Raw genomic sequence first — 23,367 nt, 5'->3', positions numbered from 1 at the left:
TTTCACTCTCTAGATAGAGCGTGCTGTTCGAGTACTGACACGTTATAGAGGCAGGATATATTCAGGAAAATAAGAGACAGGCTGATAGTGGAGCAGCGGGAATCCCAGTTGGAACTATTTGGCAAGGGATTTCCAGTTCTAGCATTCGCGTTACATCTAACGAAATTCCCCTGTTAGAACTGATATGTCTCGATGGCCTACCTGCCAGTATAAAAGGAGTGGGGGAGGGTGGAGGTGGGGGAGTATTGTGTTGTTAGCAGAGTGTGTTGGTCAGAAGTGCTCAGTGACTTCGAACATCGACTGTTCATTGGATGCCACCAGAGTAACAAATCCTTCAGGGATGTATTAACCCATATAAAACAGCCCAAACGTCAGTTGTTCATGTGATTACGAAGTATGAGAGTGGAGGAACAAAAACAGCTAAACAAAGACCAATGTAATAGCCGGGTATGGATGGCAATAACAATTGTTGTGGATCTGAAATGTTCGCGTCAGGAAGCAGCAGTTCACCATCCTAGTCAAGGTAGCAGTGGGGCAGTAGGTGGAACCCCGGTAACCTTCCGCCATATCAACAAAAAACATCGTTGGTTTAACTTAGATTTTGTTAGTGAAGAAACAGCAACAGTTGTAACGACGTTCTTCAGAAGCAACGCCGACCAGCGCGACTCAGCAGGAACACTGACGTGAGATGTGTGTGAGGCTGCATGTACACCGACTGGACGCAGCTTTGCAGCAGGACGCCCCGGAGGAAGCGGAATCCCACCGCGGATCACATAGAGAAAGACGGCATTCAGCAATAATGCTTGCACTTGCAGACGGAGGTAGACAGTGACCTTATGCAGAATCCCACCGCGGATCACATAGAGAAAGACGGCATTCAGCAATAATGCTGGCACTTGCAGACGAAGGTAGACAGCGACCTTATGCCCACACAGGCTGCACCACCCCAGTCTCGAATAACTGCCCTCAAGGGTAGAAGGCTAGCATCGATTAGAAGTAGGCTTAGAGATGGATCAGAGCCAGCAGTAATCCTGCAGTTAGTGAAGGCCAAGTCTCGGGGTTGCAGCATGTAGATTCGAGACATAGACCAGTGTGGACCTCTTTCCAAAGCTTGCGGCTGCCAGGCTGCATGGATCTGTCTAAAAATGAGGGGTATTCACACTGGGTTGGTCACACTTGTTTTGCCTAGGCATCGATTAATGTCACATGGTCGTAAAGCTCTCCGGGCATTCGCCAAGCTCAAGCCATTCCATCTACTTTTCACAGGGTATAACGTTATGCATCTAAATCATTAGTTTCCACAGTCCGATGTCTTCGCTCTTTACACCCTCTCAAGCGTCGCTTAACACTGACTACATAAATAGGCAGAATATGATGAGCTGCTCGTGTGTTCCATCCTTTCCAACTCTCCACGAGCAGTCTTTGTGCTAACTTAACTGCTGGAAGCACTTCGGAACTAATGAGTGATTCTTTCCGTTGGTTTCACCCTGTTTTTTCAGTCACCCTGGGTGGTTCCTCTCCGTCAGTAAATGAGTGTTCTGCCACTATGTTTTTTGGTGCTACTGAGTAAAATAACGACACTGCCACAGCTAATGCTGGAGGCCATGAGAATGGGCCAGATCAGAGCCGACAGAACACAGTTACCTCAGGAATTCTTGCTGATATAGCAAGAACTGCCAGTGTGACGCCAGGAAATTGTCATATGGCAAACCAGGCCTAGACAACATAGCACCGGAGCTCTTAAAAGCTGATATTGGAAGTACTGTTAAAATACTCCATCCCTTGATGAAGTATATTTGGCTTGAAGAGAAATCTCCAAAGGAGTGGAAAAATGGTTTGATGGTAAAGCTCCAAAAAAAAAAAAGGGATATTTGTCAGACTGTAACAACTGGTGTGGTATTACATTGTTGTCAGTGCCCAGTAAGGTCCTCACCAGCATTATTTTAATCAGAATTAAAGAGTCTCTTGAAAGGCGGCTGCGTAAAGAACGGGCCGGTTCTAGGGCAAAACGCAGTTGGGTTGATCTTATTAACACTCTTACGAACATTTTAGAGCAAAGCAAAGAATTTCGAGCAACCATGTACCTCGCATTCATTGATTTTCAAAAGGTCTTCGATACCGTGAAACATAAAGTGCTCTGGCAGGAGTTGCGGAAGTATGGCACGCCATAGAAGATCTTAAACATCATAAAAGATCTATATGATGGCTACAAATGTTGCGTACTCCATAACAGAAATATGACATAGCCCATGAAAGTAACAACTGGAGTCCGGCAGGGTTGCATTTTATCACCAACTCTTTTTCTACTTATTCTAGACTCAGTTATGAGAAGATTCACAGCAGGCAGAAGACGAGGAGTCCAGTGGGGATTCCATGAACGTCTGGAGGATTTGGATTTCGCAGACAACATAGTTTTATTAGCTCAAACGCTGACTGATATGGAAGCTAAATTAAACTTGCTGAAAGAAGAAGCAGACAGTGCTGGCCTCAAGATAAATACAGGCGAAACAAAGGAAATGAGAGTAAATTCAGGGAACATGGAGGTGCCACACTTAATAGGGGAGCAGCGGGTGGAGAATGTCTACTCATTCCTGTAGCTGGGTAGTATAGTGACGATGATGGTGGAGCTGGAGATAACGTGAAAAACCGCATTAAAAAGGGAATTGTATCCAATATGGAATAATAGAAATATCATGTACAAAACAAAAATCCGTATTTTTAATACAATGTAAAGGCTGTCCTTCTATACGCCTGTGAAAGCCGGAAAAAAGGATTAAAAGATAACATCCCAGTTACATAGCTTCATCAATAGATGTCTTCGAAGCATTATATCTGGTGGACGGAAAAATAGGTAATGAGGAGCTCTGGCGAATAACAAACCAGATACTTATAGAAGACCAGATACGAGAGAGAAAGTGGGGTTAGTTGGGGCATACCTTGAGAAAACCAGATGGAGCCATCGAGAGAAAAACATTGGAATGGAATCGCCAGGGAACATCTACATAAATGATCTTTTGGATAGGGTGGATAGCAATGTGCGGCTGTTTGTTGATGATGCTGTGATGTACGGGAAGGTGTCGTCGTTGAGTGACTGTAGGAGGATACAAGATGACTTGGACAGGATTTGTGATTGTTGTAAAGAATGGCAGCTAACTCTAAATATCGATAAATGTAAATTAATGCAGATGAATAGGAAAAAGAATCCCGTAATGTTTGAATACTGCATTAGTAGTGTAGCGCTTGACACAGTCACGTCGATTAAATATTTGGGCGTAACATTGCAGAGCGATATGATGTGGGACAAGCATGTAATGGCTGTCGTGGGGAAGGCGGATGGTCGTCTTCGGTTCATTGGTAGAATTTTGGGAAGATGTGGTTCATCTGTAAAGGAGACCGCTTATAGAACGCTGGCGCGACCTATTCTTGAGTACTGCTCGAGCGTTTGGGATCCCTACAGGTCGGATTGAGGGAGGACATAGAAGCAATTCAGAGGCGGGCTGCTAGATTTGTTACTGGTAGGTCTGATCATCACGCGAGTGTTACGGAAATGCTTCAGGAACTCGGGTGGGAGTCTCTAGAGGAAAGGAGCCGTTCTTTTCGTGAATCGCTACTGAGGAAATTTAGAGAACCAGCAGTTGAGGCTGACTGCAGTACAGTTTTACATTTCGCGGAAAGACCACAAAGATAAGAGAGATTAGGGCTCGCACAGAGGCATATACGCAGTCATTTTTCCCTCGTTCTGTTTGGGAGTGGAACAGGGAGAAAGATGCTAGTTGTGGTACGAGTTACGCTCCGCCACGCACCGTATGGTGGAATGCGGAGTATGTATGTAGATGTAGATGTAGTGTAGATGAAGACCTAGGAGCACATGGGAGAGGACAGTGGAAGGGAAAGCAAAAAGAGTTGGCAAGACCTGCTCAGAATTGAGGCAAATGGCCAAAGACAAAGACGGACGGCGAGTTCTCCTGGATGCCCTGTGCCCCCATAGGGGCCAAAGGAACTCAGTCAAGTAAGTCAAACCAGGCGACGGGCGGCTGCAAGTGCTAAGCAAAACGGCAACGTACCTGCGCGAGAGGTTTCCGCAGAGGGCGTGTATGCGCGTGTCGGGGATGCGCGCCGTGGTCTGCGAGAAGTCGCCGTGGTCCTCGTGCTCGTGCTGGTGCTGGCCGTGGCCGTGGCGCGGCGTGGGCGCGGGCCGCAGCGGCTCCAGCTGCTGGAAGCCGGGCTGCGGCTGCTCGCTTTGCCACGAGTAGGCGTCCTCGTCGGCCAGGTCGCCCCAGCCCGCCTCCTGCGCCGCCCCCAGGTCGCCCCACCAGCCGCCGCCCTCCTCCGTCAGCCGCTCGTCGCTGCCGGCCGAGTCGGCCCCCTGGAAGCTGCCGCCCCACTCGCCAAACTCGCTGAACTCCCCGAAGTCCCCGCCGTGGTCCGTGTCGCGGCGCCACCTCATCTCCCCCTCGGTGGTGGCCGCAGACGCGCCCGCCTGGCCCGTGTCGTCGAAGTCGGCGCCGCAGTAGTTGCGCATCATCGCCATGTAAGCCTGCACAGCCACACACACATCTCTGCAGCTACGAAGATGACGTGCTACAGACGCGAAATTTAACTGACAGAAAGTAGATGCTGTGATATGCAAATGATTAGCTTTTCAGAGCATTCACACAACGTTGGCGCCGGTGGCGACACCTACAACGTGCTGACACGAGGAAAGTTCCCAACCGATTTCTCATACACAAACAGCAGTTGACCGGCGTTGCCTGGAGAAACGTTGTTGTGATGCCTCGTGTAAGGAGGAGAAATGCGTACCATCACGTTTCCGACTTTGATAAAGGTTTATCGTATCGCGACATTGCTACTCGCCTTGGTTGAGATCGAATGACTGTTAGCAGAATATGGAATCGATGGGTTCAGGAGGGTAATACGGAACGCCGTGATGGATCCCAACGGCCTCGTATCACTAGCAGTCGAGATGACTGGCATCTTATCCGCATGGCTGTAACGGATCGTGCAGCCACGTCTCGATCCCTGAGTCAACAGACGGGGACGTTTGCAAGACAACAACCATCTGCACGAACAGTTCGACGACGTTTGCAGCAGCATGGACTATCAGCTCGGAGACTATGGCTGCGGTTACCCTTGACGCCACATCACAGGCAATAGCGCGTGCGATGGTGTATTCAACGACGAACCTGCGTTCACGAATGGCAAAACGACATTTTTTCGGATGAATCCACGTTTTGTTTACAGCATCATGATGGTCGCATCCGTGTTTGGCGACATCGCGGTGAACGCACATTGGAAGCGTGTATTCGTCATCGCCATACTGACGTATCACCCGGCGTGATGGTATGGGGTGCCATTCGTTACACGTCTCGGTCACCTCTTGTTCGCATTGACGGCACTTTGAGCAGTGGACGTTACAGTTCAGATGTGTTACGACCCGTGGCTCTACCCTTCATTCGATCCCTGCGAAACTCTGCATTTCAGCAGGATAATGCACGACCACATGTTGGACGACATGTATGGGCCTTTCTGGATACAGAAAATGTTCGACTGCTGCCCTGGCCAGCACATTCTCCAGATCTCTCACAAATTGAATACGTCTGGCCAATGGTGGCCGAGCAACTGGCTCGTCACAATACGCCAGTCACTACTCTTGATGAACTGTGATATCGTGTTGAAGCTGCATGGGCAGCTGTACCTGTACAGTCCATCCAAGCTCTGTTTGACTCAATGCCCAGGCGTATCAAGGCCTTTATTACGGCCAGAGGTGGTTGTTCTGGGTACTGATTTCTCAGGATCTATGCACCCAAATTGCGTAAAAATGTAATCACATGTCAGTTCTAGTATAATATATTTGTCCAATGAATACCCGTTTATCATCTACATTTCTTCTGGGTGTAGCACTTTTGATGGCCAGTAGTGTATTAAAGTTCAGTGTGTGATCGCATGGGCCGGCCGGTGTGGCCGAGCGGTTCTAGGCGCTACAGTCTGGAACCGCGTGACCGCTACGGTCCAGGTTAGAATCCTGCCTCAGGCATGGATGTGTGTGATGTCCTTAGGTTAGTTAGGTTTAAGTAGTTCTAAGTTCTAGGGGACTGATGACCTTAGAAGTTAAGTCCCATAGTGCTCAGAGCCGTTTCTTTTTGTGATCACATGGTGACTAAAGTGAACTAACAACAAACCACCGTTACTCTAGCACCAAACCGCCACGAGGTTACTCCTAGTGAAGTGTCACTACAGCTGTGTGGGGCGTATTAATATACCTGGAGTGAGCATTGCGTTCTTCGCTTGTTGCCAACATAAGCTGGAATTGTCACGTGATCTCGGGACGACGTTGTTTGTTTAAGTCAAATTCACATTGGTCGTGACATCACGTTAAAACGTTCCAAACGGCGGTATTTACACAGTTCGTCAATGGACCGTCACATCACATCACGGTACGACAAGGTTTCTTGGGAAGAAAGTTTTACGGTATCGTCGTTTGCTAACTTCGGAAGTTAACCTATTTTTGCCGCGCTCACTCGTGTTACTGCAGTATTTTTCTGTCTTCGTAATCTGGTTTGTTTTCGTGCATAATTGCAAATCTTCCGTGACGACTTGGATATTTTTTCCAAGAGTGTTCCTACACAAGCGAGGCCAGAAATACGAGAGCGAAAAATTTCTTAGGTTTTGCACTAACAGAACATAGCACATTACCGAACAAAATTGTCAAGAACATATGTTATGGAGTTTGCTTTGGCCATTAATAAATTTTGTCTTTCATAGTTCCTCAATTCCAATACTGTCCTCTGACATTTTGTATCACTGCTGGTGACTTATAACCTCAGTTTCGCCGTTAGTTACTGGGATAAGGGAACTGGCATGACGTGATGTTACTGACAGTATGATTACACGACGACGTGGCGGTGCCTTGACGTGATGCACGTTGGTTCAAATGGTTCAAATGGCTCTGAGAACTATGGGACTTAACATATATGGTCATCAGTCCCCTAGAACTTAGAACTACTTAAACCTAACTAACCTAAGGACAGCACACAACACCCAGCCATCACGAGGCAGAGAAAATCCCTGACCCCGCCGGGAATCGAACCCGGGAACCCGGGCGTGGGAAGCGAGAACGCTACCGCACGACCACGAGATGCGGGCTGAGGCACGTTCATTTTGCTCTTCAAAGAAGAGAGACAAGTTTATTCCTGGTATCAAATGGAAATTCTTATGGTGTCTAGAGAACGCCTGTAACAAATCCACATCATATATGAAGGGAATGTGACCGTACCAGCGATGTAATGATATTATGGACAAACCTGCGGCGTCATGGGACTTGTGACCACGGTGGCAATGTGTGTTGACAACAGAAAATCAATTCTGTGCATCTTGATGCTCACTCTAGGGATATTTCTACTATATGTTATTAATGAAAGAAATAAATTTCCTGAATGAACCTATGATTATTTTGGATTTTTGCTAATAAAGCCGTCTAGATCCTGGTAGAGATGTTGTCTGCGGCTTACAGCCCCCGTCCGGCTGCTGGGCTGACTGTAGGATGAATACAGCCTTTCTTCTCCTTGGCATTAGGAGGGGAAGGGTGGCGGCCCAATCGCTCCAGCCGCCGTTTTCCCTCGGGAAGATCCGTCATCACCTGATAGCAGGTTGATCCGACCTCAGGCGCTCCTGAAGGGACTAAAAGGAGGAAAAATCTATACCGCGCACTGGGGTTAAACACAAGACTTCAAGGGCCGGTGTCGAGTGCTCTACCCGCTTCACCACCTCAGCTACCTAGATCCTGGAGGCGCCTGGATTTTTAACTAATACTGAACTTAGTTTTACGAATTCTGCGTTTTAATATGATGGAAGTAACCGAACCGAAATGCGTATACACTGAAGAGCCGAAGAAACTGGTACACCTGCCTAATATCGTGTAGGGCCCCGGCGAACACTCGTCGTGGCATGCACTCGACTAATGTTTGAAGTAACGCTGGAGGAAACTGACATATGAATCCTGCAGGGCTGTCCATAAATCCGTAAGAGTATGAGGGGGTGGAGACGTTTTCTGAACAGCACGTTGCAAGGCATCCCACATATGCTCAATAATTTTCATGTCTGGGGAGTTTGGTGGCCAGCGAAAGAGTTTAAACTCAGAAGAGTGTTCCTGGAGCCACTGTGTAGCAATTCTGGACGTGTCCGGTGTCGCATTGTTCTGCTGGAATTGCCCAAGTCCTTCGGAATGCAGAATGGACATGAATGGATGCAGGTGGTCAGACATGATGCTGACGTACGTGTCACCTGTCAAGAGTGTCCACCCCTGGTAGCTGAGTGGACAGCGCGACGGAATGTCATATCTAACGGCCCGGGTTCGATTCCCGACTAGGTCAGAGATTTTCTCCGCTCCGGGACTGGGTGTTGTTGTCCTTATCATCGTCATTTCCTCCCCAACACACTTCCATGGGTATGCCCAAAGTTACTTCTACGTCTGTTGATTACTCTCCATGGAAGATAATCTGCTGCATCCTCCCTACCAAAAAATCATCAGTCCACTCACAAATTTTTCTTGATACCCCATATGATAATATATTTGACAATAACACTTGGTAATGAGTTAAATGCTACAATCCTTCATGCAATACAAAGGAGTGAGTGGTCTGAAACTGCTCAGAACATTGTAATTATGAGCTTGAAGTGAGTTACACTACATATTAGAAAAACTGAATGCAAGTAACTTTGCTTATTAACTCTTTCTGACTAATATCTTAAACTTCAGTCTACTCTTCGTCACTACTACATCGTGATCTGAGTCTATACCTGCTCCTGGGTTCGTCTTAAAATCTAGAATCTGATTTCTGAATCACTGTCTGACCATGATGTAAAGTAACTGAAATCTTTCCCAAGTATACCTCCTCCTCTTGTGACTCTTGACTATTCCTTATTGCAGTGTGTATAGCTTTAGAGAATTTCAAGGGAATCTCTTTGTTTTTAGCACTTGCATGTCCCTCATCTTTGCGTACTGATTCTTCCTGATTAATCTCTTAGATTTCAGCCTGATCTCCCCCCACAATAGTGGAAATAAAAAGTTTAACAGTCACTGGCGTAAACATGATGTCTTTCAAAGAAAAAAATTACCTCTTCGTTCAGTTACATCGAAAACTGTAGGAACTGACTGTGATATAATGCTTATGATTTCAGAAATTTTACTTTTTGTACTAGCAGTTTCCTCATGTGGTCAATGACTGCAAATTTCGCACAAATTGCTTCTTGATTTTCAGAAGAACAAATCCCGCCTGTCGATCGTTGTAATTTTTTGTTCTTTCATTGTCAAATAAATTTTTGAATTCTTTCTTCGTGGTAGTGGAATGTCATTTCATATCAAATTTACACCACCAACCGATTACTGAACTGCATAATAGATATGGAGAATTCTCATTCCTCTCTCATCTCAGTCACATTCCGTTTTAAAGGCTTGTGACGATACATCGCTAGATTGTCTCTTTTAGTGCAAACAGCAACTGGACCTGACAAAATCCTTCGTACCACGAGGAAACAGCGAAGAGTAAACCGTGGTGACACCTCGATTCTGCCGAACTGAAGAGAGGTGTGCATACGGGGAAATGCCATACCGCAATAGTAAATGAAATGTCGCGCAGTACCGGACACTTCCGAGAAGGACCGAGCAGAGCCGAGGAGGCTGAGCCTCGTCCCGCAAGCGACCGGCGCTTCCGTTCCCATGCGGTTTGGTAAATGAGGGAATCAAACAAACAAAAGTCAATTTGACGTTCTTCACACCTCCACACACATTTTTTTGAATACTTCGTTGGTTTTTGAAATGAAAATGCAAATTCTGAGTCGTTTTTTGCATAACAAAAACTCTTTTAAGTTTGAACTGCTAATAAACTGTATGTTTTTACAAAGCAATATCATAAAATGTTATAATGATGAGGTTGACCGCTGAGCCCTAAGAATTCTAAGCAAAACTGGTACTGACCTTGTGCTTCTCAGGGTCGTGCCTGGCTGGAAACTTGAAGGCGCAACAATGGAAGCTGTACGTCAGCCATGCCTCCCGAAGGTGCTGCAACAGGGAACAAGCAACGCTAATAACGTACATAAACATTACTTTGTGCGCTACTGTATTTATAGTGGATTTTCCTTGGGAAACCACTTGTTATTAACTCTCGTAACCCAAACAAATCCAACTTTTTACGTTGGTATCTTATTCAATTAAAAAATTTTATTATGTGACCTGGAAATATTTTCTCCAATAGCTGCTTAATTCTCCGTATCTGTTCACTAGACTCTCCTTTTAATTTTATCAGCGCATTCTGTCTTTGGTGCCTTTTATTGGACGGAAAGTCACTAGTCACTAGGCGTAAATGGGAAAAAACTGCTGTGAAACATCATGAGATAAAACTCTTCATTTAAGTTTCAACGCATAAATTTGTTCAACTACTTGGTCATGCCGTCTTAAAGAGTCAACATTTAAATAAGGGAGCAACACTGACAGTTATTTAAGGGACTCCGGAAAGGCTCAAAATCATGAAAAGTTCAATTTTTACTTTTTTGCGTTTTCTGAATCTGCAGACTATTACCTTTTAATAGATATATAATTTATTCAATTCCTAAGACTACAACTATTTTTAAATTTTTTTTGAAATGTGTTCTTCATGGGCGTGACCCACTGTGGCTCTGTTAAACTGCTGTCAAATGGTGTTATTATTAACGTCCGTGTTCATCAGGTACATTTTAGTGATGTGAGATAAAGTATGTGTTGTGGCTAACCTGTGATGGTTCAATATATATCGCTGGTGTGATTGTCGATTGTTTCATGTTGATTTACTCTGTCGTTATCTCGAAAATATTCGTAATTAATTCTGTTTCTTGAGTCTCTGTTTTGTTGAAGTATAATAATGAGTAAAAGTAAAGTTATTAGAAACCTTCTGAAGGCTTTTAAGAAAAGGAGAAATGTTGGAAAGCCAAAGGTATGTGTTATTACTGTAAACAATAAAGACGATAACCAAGTGCGTGAACCTAACCTCTCAAGTACACCTGCCCATAGCAGTCAAAGTGGGAAAGAAAATACTTAACAGAAGAAGCTTGGTTCAATGAGTGAAAACTATGAATGTTTTATGGGCGAATCGGATGTGAATGAAATTTTTGATATGTCGGTTCTCAAAGGATTTTTTTCAAACTGTGTAAGATGTATTCATTGTAGTGAAGTTGGTCTGGAACTCTCCATAATAAAGCACGTAGGACTTGCTAGTGAAATACAACTGAAATGTGATAAGTGTTTATACATGACCACCTTTTGGAACAGTGTTGCAGTAACTGCAACTGAAGAAAATGGTAGCAAAATCTACGAACACAACATCGAGCGATGCTTGCTTTTGACAAGGAACGCCTTTGGGCTGCAGACAGGGCTGTAAAGAGTCTAGAAATACAAGCAAGAGTAAACAGGAGGAGGAACAAGAGGAAGCTGGAGGGGGAGTTTGCAGGGGATGAAGATAATCCATCCTATGGACCTGGAATGCACTAAAAAGTTAATCCAATCTTTGTCGCTCGATTCCCAAAACTTTTATTTTCTCATACTAATTACATGTTTTCTAAGAATCTTCCAAACATATTTGTTTCGAACTTTCAGTAAATGTTACACAGTACCTTCTGCATAATTTAACACAGCCTTTTTCCAAAAAACTGTATATTTTTGAATATATAAATAAAAAATTGCAAAAAAATGTTGTGAATTTTCATTACAATTGAAAAAAAAATCATCTTTAATAACTGAACTAAAATTTTGTAAAATCCCTGTGTTAAGTTGTAGCCCATATTCCAATAAATAATCTGTAAAAAGTTCAACTTCCTACCTCAAATACTTTGTGAGGAAAGATGTAATTTATAAGCGTTATTTTAACATTGCAAGAATAGGGCGTTCCGGAGCCCCTTAACGTCTTCTCCAGCATGCGAATGTGCTAGTCTATTCCTTTTCGCCTAAGCGTTCTACTAAAAAAATAACCGATAAAATGTATGTTTTCGAGTGTGCATCAGCAAATATTTGCCATTATTATGGAACAGTGAACTTGCTTTCACTTCTGTGTGATATTGTCTTATTAGCTCAGAGCTTTGCTGATACTGGCAATAATGCTGATTTAATGATTTATGTACAGCAGCATTCACGTGTACTTTTGCTGACTATGGAGGGGATTTTCCTGAAGCGGGGTTTTCACGACATTTCGTTCGGAGTTGGCGCCTTCCTCCGATTGGACAAGAAGCGCGGGAAGTTCAATTAGGTGAATCAAGAAAATTGACTTTTGTTTTCATAAGAAGATTTTAGTGCGCTGGGATACAAAAATCATCTTAAGTTATCTATCAGTGTTTGTTTAAGAGGATATAGAGAAGAACAAAATCGTGTAAAATCTGCCATTGTCTTTTGAATGTGTGGAAATAAATTCGTCCAAACTCATAAAAGTTAATTATCTATAAAAGGAGCTTTGCGTTTAGTAATATGTAAGATATAAAAGTAGATTCTAAGAATATCAAGCTGTTTGAAAACTACTGTACATTTCTCCACTCCACTACGACCTGATATAAATATTTACAAGAAGGCTCACCAAACCATTCTACGACAGGGTGCGAGGACAGGTTAGTAACCACAGCGATGTATCGCGGTGGCAAACAAATACTGTTCTAGAAAAAGTACATGCCGAAGCGAGTGGGTCGTGCAGTAAATTGACGTGAGAATGAAACTTAATGAAAGCGCCGACTGGCGGCACTGATAATAAACAGGGATTAAAGTAAACTAATGCTAAACACAGCCTATTAAAAATGATAGGCCCACTAAAACTACTCTTAATAATTAAAAAGTAGAGAATCTAGCGATAACATAGAAATTAACTATTTCAGTGAACTGAGAACTCTTAAGCTGGACCAAAATGTCAGTCAATAGAAACGAGAAGTGGAGAGGGGTGAGTGATAAGAGAATGGACAGAAAATGGTAAATATGCGGAGGGCAGAGGGAGGGGGGGGGGGGGGTAGCAAAATGTAAAACACATGGAAGCCTAAAATTCGGTTTTTAGTGGCCAATTGATCCTTAAGGCTCAAGTTTTACGACCACTTGAGAAATTTAGTTATCTCTAACTCTTCCAAAAGGGGCAATTTTTTTTCCCATCTAGGTACTACATTTATGATGAGACAATCGAGCGTCGGTTCCAGCAGAGACCGGTTTCTATTTTTGAAAGCTAGTGAATGGTTCGAACAAGGCCAGTTAAGAACGCGGAAATTTTTGGGTTTTTAATAGAAGGCAGGAATAGTAAATCAAGAATAACGAAATACAAATTGTTGTGGGACGCAAATTACTTTCTCAAGGAAGAATAGAACTCTTTTGCTCTTCGCTTTCTAAAATAACTATTACACAACTGATGTTAGTTTTCACCTAAAAGTTTAATCTATCGCTATACCAAAGGTTGTCTTAAACAATGGATTGCCTTCCTAGGCACGATCTACACTGTACAACACAATTAAGGGTTCACTTCTTTCAGACCCCATCACTGGCCTCCAAAGCGTCGCAGAAGTTTAAAATTTGCGTCAAAGGTATCTATAGCATTCCTCTGTTACGGTGCAAAAGCGTGGCGCTCTGCGGTCACCCTCAGGTCAGTGATGTTTCAAAGAGCAAGGTGTCGACACACGACAAGAAAAGGCCCGAGCATAGGATTTCACGTGAGCTGTAAGGTGGATTAATAATACTGATGTCACATTGCCACCAAATTTTAGCACTTTTCTGCACGATGCCACCGCGGGCGTGTCACACTACGGGAAGGTAGGTCATCTCATACCAATCTTACCTATATTTTACTCCTTCTTTTAATGACTCTGCGATGGAGGTAAGAACTACGACGCCCAGTGTTGAAACCACACGATTTTCTTTTGGGTGGCCGAGGAAAACATTTGTCACACCACCGCTCAGAATCAACACGACAAAGTCTCAGGAGGTACTGAAAATCGCGTCAGTGAGAGCACTGCCCCTCTTGGTACGTTGATTCTCACACATTTCACAGTTTAAAACGACTGTTCTCAGTGCGATGAACAACAGAACGACTTTCCCGACGATGCTCTACACTAGTCACACCCCCTGGACGATTCTGTAATCTTCGAAAGACACTATGGGGCTGCAATGCCACTGAACATGATTTGATCCCTTTGGAGGGCAGTGCGACCGCAATTTTTGCTCTGGTATATAGGGTGAAACCATTAGGGACCGTGCAAGACTATTCGAAGAAATCTGAACGTGATATGAAGCAGCAAAGAGTGGTCACGCTTTTCAGCACTTCTGTTTCGCGTCCTCCTGTAGTGTGATCACGTGGCAAGGGGAGGAGGGAGCTGGAACACTGACATGTGTGCGAATAAAATGGCAAAGTATCCCTCTAAGACTCTCTAGTTTGGCAATATCCTTGTCGCCACCCACACACCTTTCTTGACAATTTTAAAAATCTGCCTGTACATGCACCTTGTGAGTGGCGCTCCAGTGCTTCTATAACGCCTGTTTGCAGGCATGCGGAGTCTAAGGGCGTCAAAGGGGATGCATGCCGTCAGGCGTTAGACCTGCAGCTTACTGCTACTCACGACGTGACCGTACAGATGTCCTCTCACCGATCTGATTCATATTGACGGCGTGTGCAGGGCACGAATAGATCTTCAGCGTACGTAAACTGGAAGATGTAACTCTCAATCGTTTTCGTGAAGATCGAATTTGAAAATTTTAGATGCTAACACTTAAGCAGTCCGCAGCCGAGCCAGTAAGCGCTTCGTTCCGTAAGCGCGAGGTCTCTGGATCGAATCTCCCCGCTCGTACTTCTCTTCATTCCCGTTTAGTTCCAGCAGCATATTTATTATAACTTTACAAATTATCAACATCCAATGATTCATTTATTATTTAAATAACATTTATCCTGATAAAAGGGGAAAAACTATTTCGTATGGAGATTGGAAATAAAATATCGAAACACGAGAATTTTAAATCAAATCAGTATAGTAATTACATTTATATTATTGTATGTACATTTGTGAGAAGTATAAATCTGTAACCTATGGAGCACTGCACAAATCAGGATGGTACTAATCGTAGAAACATGAGAAAGTAATTGTTGCGACATAGAGCACGTGTGATGAATGACGAATTTTTGCGTGTGCATGACTTTTCAATGTGCCTGTTGCAAAAGAAACTTGGTGTACATTCATAAACGGGTCCCGGTCGCCACACAATAATTTTGCGGCGTACAACGCATGTCGAACCACATCACCGAATATTGGTACAGACGGCTAATGGTGTACGACAGAAGACTGAATTTATATGCTGTCTTCTCTAGAAGCCATCTCTGTATTCTGTTTGTTCGTAGGTACAATTTTGTAATCGTTTTATAAGATTCTTCGTCTGCATGTAAAAATAAACGTCACAGGGCTGCGCCGGTGGAATACATTTGTGAGGGATTATTTTAATACTGCACAGCGGCAGAATAATGTGGGACTGGAAGAAAGTACCAGTAACCATATTCGATGCATTAACTGCTTACTCGCTCAGCTGTGGGTTCCTTGAAATCACACGAAGTATGTAAGCACTCCTAAAATGCTGAACTCGGTTTTCTCAAAAACTGATTGAGAGTTGCATCTTCCCGTTTACGTAAGTTGATGTCCTAGTCGTGCCCTACAGAGTATGAATTAAATCGGTGAGGTGAAGTTCGTACCGTCCCCTTGTCAGCTGAAAGTATGTCGAAGTCTGTCTACAGGTACAGTAACTTTGTAAGGCGTTTAACAAAGACGTGCCGGTGGTGCCGAGGCTCTTGCCGAACGGGAGGGTGGGAGTGTCAGAAGGACCCTTTGCCATTTTATGCACATGCTTGTTGTACTGTCTGCCATCGGGTTCCCCTATATGGCAGAAAGCACCGCATAACAGTCACGCTATGAGGGAAACAAACCAACAGCCAAACAGGCGAAGACATCAGGTAAACAAGCCGAAGATTCCAGTCGATTAATAGGAACCTTTCCTTGCAGAGGTCGCCGCGACATATCCGGCCACGGATTCCTACACCGGGTTTCCATTGGCTCCAGCTCACTATATAGGCCCGGCCGGTCGAAGGCAGACCAGTCTTCGTCCGCTGCTAATGGCAACCGCTATAGCAGAGTCTCCGAGAAGATATCACCGAAGCCGCTGTACTGCATCGCCGATCGAAGTACCAACCGCCTGAGAGGAATCACATCTCCGGCTAGATCGACGGACGTTTACATCTATTGTACAGCCAGCTATTGTATTATAGAAGAAGTTGCGTTCAATAAACTGTTGGAGAATACAACAGGAGACTGCAAAACGGAAGTGCTTTTCTGCTTTGGATCACGTTCAAGTTTCGTCGAATGGTTTTGAACTGTCTCCAGTGGTTCCACCCTATATAACAGGGCAAAAACTGCGGTAGCACTACCCTCCAAATCAGCCACATCACATCCCATGGCGTCGCAGCCCCACGATATCCTTTAAGAAGGACTGAATCGTCCGGGGGCTGTCAGCAGTGTCCAACGTTGTCAAGAACTGCGAACTATCGTTTTAAGCAGTGAAATGTGCGAGAGTCAATGTCCCAAGGGTACAGCTGGTTCCATTCACGCCGTTTATGCGACCTCCTGCTGTGTTTTAGTGTAGTCTCAAAGTGGCCTTGTGCCTCAAATGTTTACCCCGGCCACCCATAAGGAAACTGTATGCTACGTTTCTAGCATTTGTAGACTTAGAGAAAGCTTTTGACAATGTTGACTGGAACACTCTCTTCCAAATTCTGAAGGTGACAGGGGTAAAATACAGGGAGCGAAAGGCTATTTAAATTTTGTACAGAAACCAGATGGCAGTTATAAGAGTCGAGGGACGTGAAGGGGAAGCAGTGGTTGGGAAGGGAGTGGGACAGGGTTGTAGCCTCTCCCCGATGTTATTCAATCTGTATATTGAGCAAGCAGTAAAGGAAACAAAAGAAAAGTTAGGAGTAGCTTCTCCATGGAGAAGAAATAAAAACTTTGAGGTTCGCCGATGACATTGTAATTCTGTCAGAAACAGCAAAGGACTTGGAAGAGAGGTTGAACGGAATGGACAGTCTCTTGGAAGGAGGGTATAAGATGAAAATCAACATAAGCAAAACGAGGATCATAGAATGTAGTCGAATTAAGTCGGGTGATGCTGAGGGAATTAGATTAGAAAATGAGACACTTAAAGCAGTAAAGGAGTTTTGCTATTTGGGGAGCAAAATGACTGATGATGGTCGAAGTAGAGAGGATATAAAATGTAGACTGGCAATGGCAAAGAAAGCGTTTCTGAAGAAGAGAAATTTGTTAACATAGAGTATTGATTTAAGTGTTAGGAAGTCGTTACTGAAAGTATTTGTATGGAGTGTAGCCATGTATGGAAGTGAAACGTGGACGATAAATGATTTAGACAAGAAGAGAATAGAAGCTTTCGAAATGTGGTGCTACAGAAGAATGGTGAAGATTAGATGGGTAGATCACATAACTAATGAGGAGGTATTGAATAGGATTGGGGAGAAGAGGAGTTTGTGGCACAACTTGACTAGAAGAAGAGATCGGTTGGTAGGACATGTTCTGAGGCATCATGGAATCACCAATTTAGTACTGGAGGGCAGCGTGGAGGGTAAAAATCGTAGAGGGAGACCAAGAGATGAATACACTAAGCAGATTCAGAAGGATGTGGGCTGCGGTGGGTACTGGGAGATGAAGAAGCTTGCACAGGATAGAGTAGCATGGAGAGCTGTATCAAACCAGTCTCAGGACTGAAGACCACAACAACAACAACAATGCGGTGACGCAACTTGATATTTTTCACATTTACATATCACTGGTACCGGGGAAAAGAGCGATAAGTGATGCTAAGAAATTTCTAGTACCGGTGTAGGTTCAGCGCTAGGCCCCTCACTTTCAATACCTGCAGTTTACACACAATTTTTCTTTGCCACTCAGCCACATGCTTTGCGTCCATCAAAACAGGCTGTTTCAAGAGCATTATTAAATATTTTAAGAGGTGGTAGTGCAGACTAATTCGAATGAAACATTCCATGTAACATGTCTCCAGCTGCCGGCTGCGGTGGCCGTGCGGTTCTAGGCGCTTCAGTCCGGAACCGCGTGACTGCTACGGTCGCAGGTTCGAATCCTGCCTCGGGCATGGATGTGTGTGATGTGCTTATGTTAGTTAGGTTTAAGTCGTTCTAAGTTCTATGGGACTGATGACCTCAGATGTTAAGTCCTATACTGCTCAGAGCCATTTTTTTGTCTCCAGCTTTTATTTATTACAAATATAAAGTTGGTTACAGAGACGAATTTTAACTTTGCATGCTGGTGCCCCTGTTACTGTGGGTTTATTTATCGACTGTCATGTTCGTTTTTAAGTTCAAGTTGTGCAGTTGTGCTTGAGTTTACACAAACGAATTTTCAATTGTGATTAAATAGGGAATGCAGTAGACGATTTTGTAAAAGCAGAGTACCAGTTTAAAGAATGTTTATTGCACTAAACTGTGTCAGATTGGAGCAGTGTCCAGCAGTCATACTTCATCTGAACCCGGAGATGGACAGAGCGTAGATGAAGTATAACGCATTTTTCAGCTGATACAGCTTAGTCTTTCAACAAGAACAAGCACTATTTCTACACGTATCGGTGTTCGACGTTCAAGAAAATGGGAGACATCACGTGTGCCTGGCCTTTGTACTTACCATTTATTGTGGATTCAATACCTTGCAGAAGGATATGAAGGTAGCAATTGGGATTTTGTCGTTGACTAATTTTAAATCGCAGAGTAATTTCATTAATACCATTTACTGTCGAATCCACTTTCTCTCGTGACGGTTTCAATAACACTCATAATTCACATCATCGGTCCCACGAACTATATTTTCAAGAACGCTGTCTGGTTTGACGTGTGGTAGACGGTCGATTGATTGGGTCTGTTTTGTTACTGCATCGTCTTTCAGGTCTCCGTTACCTAAAGACTTACTTGAAAACGAGCTTCCGGCGTTATTGGAAGAGGTTGCCTTGATTACGTTCCCTTGACTACCAAGATGAGTATCTTCTTCGAGCACTACTAGGCCCCCGCACATTCCAGTCGTCAGGTGGCTCATCATCTGAACCTAACACTCCCTGGACTACAGAACGGCAGAAATGTCCAAGGAATTTAGCTCTTAAGATATTTGCCTGTGAGGATGGTTGAAAGGCGAAGCCCACACAACACAATACCACACCCCACAATATTTACGATTCCTTATCAAACACATACTGAATTTCTTGACTGCGGACGTAAAAGTAGTCAGCGTTAATCGTTCGTCAAACCTATACAATGACCAGGTCTAGGATCTACCATTGGCGCTACCATGGCTTTGAAGAGATACATGTTTTGTACATAAATACGATGCCAACAAGGGGTTTTACTGATTATTGTCGGATAAAAAGGGAAAAAGAATTACATTCTTATTATACCCTACAGCAGCTACTAGTAATTCGCAAAGCTTCTGCGTAAGTGGTGATCCATTGCGCAATTAATGCAATCATAAGAAATATGTCTCCTCATGTTTTCCTCCGTGTTGCATCTAGGCATTTCCAGATTACATGTAGAACAAAATTTTTTCCATGTTTGTTTTAGGACGCAGTTATCGCGTCCTGCTCCCTTAATACACAGCAATATTTAAATCCAGCATGCCTTACATACATACAGTGTTTCGGGTGCCCACCCTTCTCCTTTATGGTGACTCGAACTCTGCTGGGGACTCTTTAAATGAGGTTTCTGAATGTCTATGGAGGAATATAGCCCATTCCTCCTAAAAAGCGGTAACCAGAGAAGGTAGTGATGTTGGTCACAGGGATTCGCACGGAAGTCGACATTATAAGTCAACCGAAAGTGTTCAGGTCGGGAGTTAGGCAGGCCAGCCCATTCCAAGACTGTTATTCCCCTCAAAACGTCGCTTGACAGATACTACTTTATGAAAGCGTGCAGTCTCGCACAGAAACAATCATCCTCTCCGAACTGTTTCTACACTGTACGCAGTTCACAATGCTGTAAAATGCTTTCATATCCTTCTGCATTTAGCATTTTCTTAAGAGTAACGAGGAGACCACACCCAAACCACGAAGAATACTTCCATACTGTAGCACCACCACCACCTGTGTACTTCATTGTTGGTGCTGCAATGACAGCAGGTAACGTTCTCCTAGCATTTACCAAATTCAAACCCTTCCATCGTATTGGCACAGGGTGCAGAGTGACTCATAACTCCAAATCACTGGTTCCCAGAACACCACTCTTCTTAACTCCCTTCTCACAGTCATTACGTTAAATAGACTGCTCGTATCCCTTTGGAACTCACGAGTGATTACTTCTACACATTTCACGCGATTTTTTACAACCACCTTCCTCGAGGCTCAATGCTCGCTGTCTTGGTCTCGGTTTATCTGCGAGTGTTGGCACTTTACAATCACAATCACCATCTTGTGGAGCTTGGAAGGGTCGACATATACCTGATGGATTTGTTACTCAGATGATATCCGATGACTAGTCCACTTTCGAAGTCACTGAGCTCTCTTGACCCCTTACGTTGCCGTTACTGCTTATCTACTGACAACACAGTACTCTCCGCCATGTTCTATACTGGCGGATCCGACTCTTGCGACATATAGAGGTAATTTTGCATTATACGGGAGTGTCTGAATATATGTACTGGTACAGCATTATGTTCGAAAACATCATAAATGGTTTTTGGACCCGTGAAATTCATCCATCACCTTTGTAAGCAGATTTCAAAATGTGTGATTTTAATCGGTCCGTCCACTCAGGTTCACAGTATATAATATTTTATCGGTTGTTCTGTTGTTCGGTAATGCCAGTTCAGAATAATATTTGTAGAATTATGCGATGGAAAAGACATATACTGCACAATACGAACAAAAATTGCCTCCAACTGACATGTCACGCAAATTACATCTTCCGCTTCCATATAAAAGACTGCGTGTATTATTTCTTTCAACTGCTTGAATGAAATTATGCTTTAAAAATACTCAGAATGTTTCTGTAACAAAATTACTGCTCATTCATTATTTTAAGCTCGTTTCCAACATTGTTACTAAAAATGAATAATTTGCTGAATTTACTTATTCTTTATTTAACACGTTTAAACTAAGCTAATAATATGTGCGGCGTGTATCATGTTTCTGACAGTGTGGTGCAGATGTGCTAAAAGGTTATCACCTTCTGCCTCAGGCAGTTCAAATTAGGTTATAATCCACGGTGAACTTTTGACAAATGTTGCACGTGAATTTTATATGAAGCGTAAAAATTTTTACCACCGGGTTTTATCTGACTTTGTTCATATTAAATGAATGTCTTTAATTATGTAGAATATCACGCACAAGTGAGAATGACAGAAACAGAGCTCCATGAATTTCGCATGCTTATCAGAAACGGGTACACTAAGCTGACATTATTTTTCGTGTACGCTATTCAATCTTCATGGAGCCTGCGCATATTTTCTACTCGGTGAACTGGTAACACGTTTAAAATAATATACTGTGATGCCCAAAGAAGTCAGATAAATCGTGTGTTATTTGTAATACTGCCATTCCGTAAGAAACGCTTGTGATCTGTGTTGAATTAGGCGATTATAAATGTGGTTCATAGACAATTTTCTCATTGCTGCGTGAACTGCGTACAGTCTCTTCCATAAAGCGAACTATGATGGAGACTTCTAAAAGAATTATCGCACTGTATAATCGTTAAAAATCTCCTGCACTGAGAGTGAGTAGTTTCTGAAACAGTGCATATGGTTAATTTAAACGTGGCACAAAAACAGGAAAGTGCCAAATGGCCATTGTAGCTGATATATTCACAATTAGTTCCAGAGGATCCTTCAGTAGAGACACACAAGCTCGTATTACATCCCTTCTGTGAGAGTGTCTGTCTAGGAAAATTACAAAAGAGAATAACGGAATGGGAGTGGGAACTTAGAATGTAAAATAACGTCGATATCATGGAGTGTCAGCTAAACAGTAGGAATATGGTTGTAACGATTGGATATTGCTTTGCTGAGTGACTTAGAAAAGCCATGAAAAATGTTTTTCAGGATAGTTAAGAGCTGAAGCACTCCTTTAAGCAAGACGACCCTTACAGTGCAGAAATTTCAAACATTTAACAAGGGATTCAGCATATCTTAACTACTTATATCCTGCGTACTGAAGCAATTAGTTAAATAAAAACAATTTTTTTCATAAGAAGTTGCCACAGCTCTCGAAAAAGTATATGAATACGACACTTGTTAATCTCCCGAGAGAAGGGTTTCGCAAAAGCACCTTGGTGTATGTTACAAAGTGACTTCAGACACTTTTATGCAATATTTGTATACGCTGTCGAACGTTGTTAAAGAGACATATCATTCCATTTAGTGCCAAACCAAATCTGGCGAAATATGTCAAAAGATCAAAAGGTGAGATGTATTTTTTTTTTCACTATGGGACTTAACTTCTGAGGTCATCAGTCCCCTAGAACTTAGAACTACTTAAACCTAACTAACCTAAGGACAGCACACACATCCATGTCCGAGGCAGGATTCGAACCTGCGACCGTAGCGGTCGAGCGGTTCCAGACTGTAGCGCCTAGAACCGCTCGGCCATCCGGGCCGGCTGAGATGTATTAATCGTCCAGCAAAATACGGGGCTTTTTGTGACTTAAGAATCGCCTGAAACCTTGTTCCCTTCATTTTTTATATTTTGTTTTTAAATATTTTTTTTGAATTATCAGCCTCCTTACGGGTTTGTGAGGACCGTCACGAATTCCTCTCCTGTGCCAATCTCTTCATTTCAGAATAGACTTCCACCCGACGTCCTCAAGTAATTCCAGGGTGTATTCCAATGTGTCTTCTCCTCCTAGAGTTTTTAGTCGCTACAGTTCACTCTAGTACCGTGGAAGACATTCCTTAATGTCTTAACGCATATCCGATTATCCTGTCCTTTCTTCTTGTCAGTGTTGTCCATATGTACCTTTCTTCGCTGATTTTAAGGAGGACCTCCTCATTCCTAATCTTACCGACACACCTAGTTTTCAACATTATTCTGTAGTACCACATGTAAAACGCTTCGATTCCATTCCGTTCCAGTGTTGTGCTTCAAACGTATATTATCAGAAATTTCATCCTCAAATTAATGCCTACGTTTGATACTAGCAAACTCATTTCAACCAGGAATGCCCTCTCTGTCTGTGCTAGTCTGCTTTTTGTGTCCTCCCTCACTTATTCGTTACGGAATATTTTGCTTCCAAGTTAACAGAATTCCTGTCTATTTTGTGATCACCAATTCTGATATTTATTTTGTGATCACTA

General features: G+C 43.3%; 1 protein-coding gene across 1 annotated transcript in view; it reads right to left on the bottom strand.

Moving 5' to 3' along the window:
- LOC124777052 (thyrotropin receptor-like) overlaps positions 1-23,367 on the bottom strand; it is a 476,722-nt gene that overhangs the window by 225,872 nt on the left and 227,483 nt on the right. The window contains exons 8-10 of the mRNA XM_047252324.1: positions 9,974-10,057; positions 4,355-4,537; positions 4,065-4,288 (exon numbers count right to left, since the gene is read on the bottom strand). Of these exons, the coding sequence (XP_047108280.1) occupies positions 4,065-4,288; positions 4,355-4,537; positions 9,974-10,057 (491 nt within the window). The remainder of the gene's footprint in view (positions 1-4,064; positions 4,289-4,354; positions 4,538-9,973; positions 10,058-23,367) is intronic.

This window comes from Schistocerca piceifrons, chromosome 1, assembly GCF_021461385.2.
Source record: "Schistocerca piceifrons isolate TAMUIC-IGC-003096 chromosome 1, iqSchPice1.1, whole genome shotgun sequence".
Lineage (NCBI taxonomy): Eukaryota > Metazoa > Arthropoda > Insecta > Orthoptera > Acrididae > Schistocerca > Schistocerca piceifrons.
This window is presented reverse-complemented; position numbering and strand designations above follow the sequence as displayed.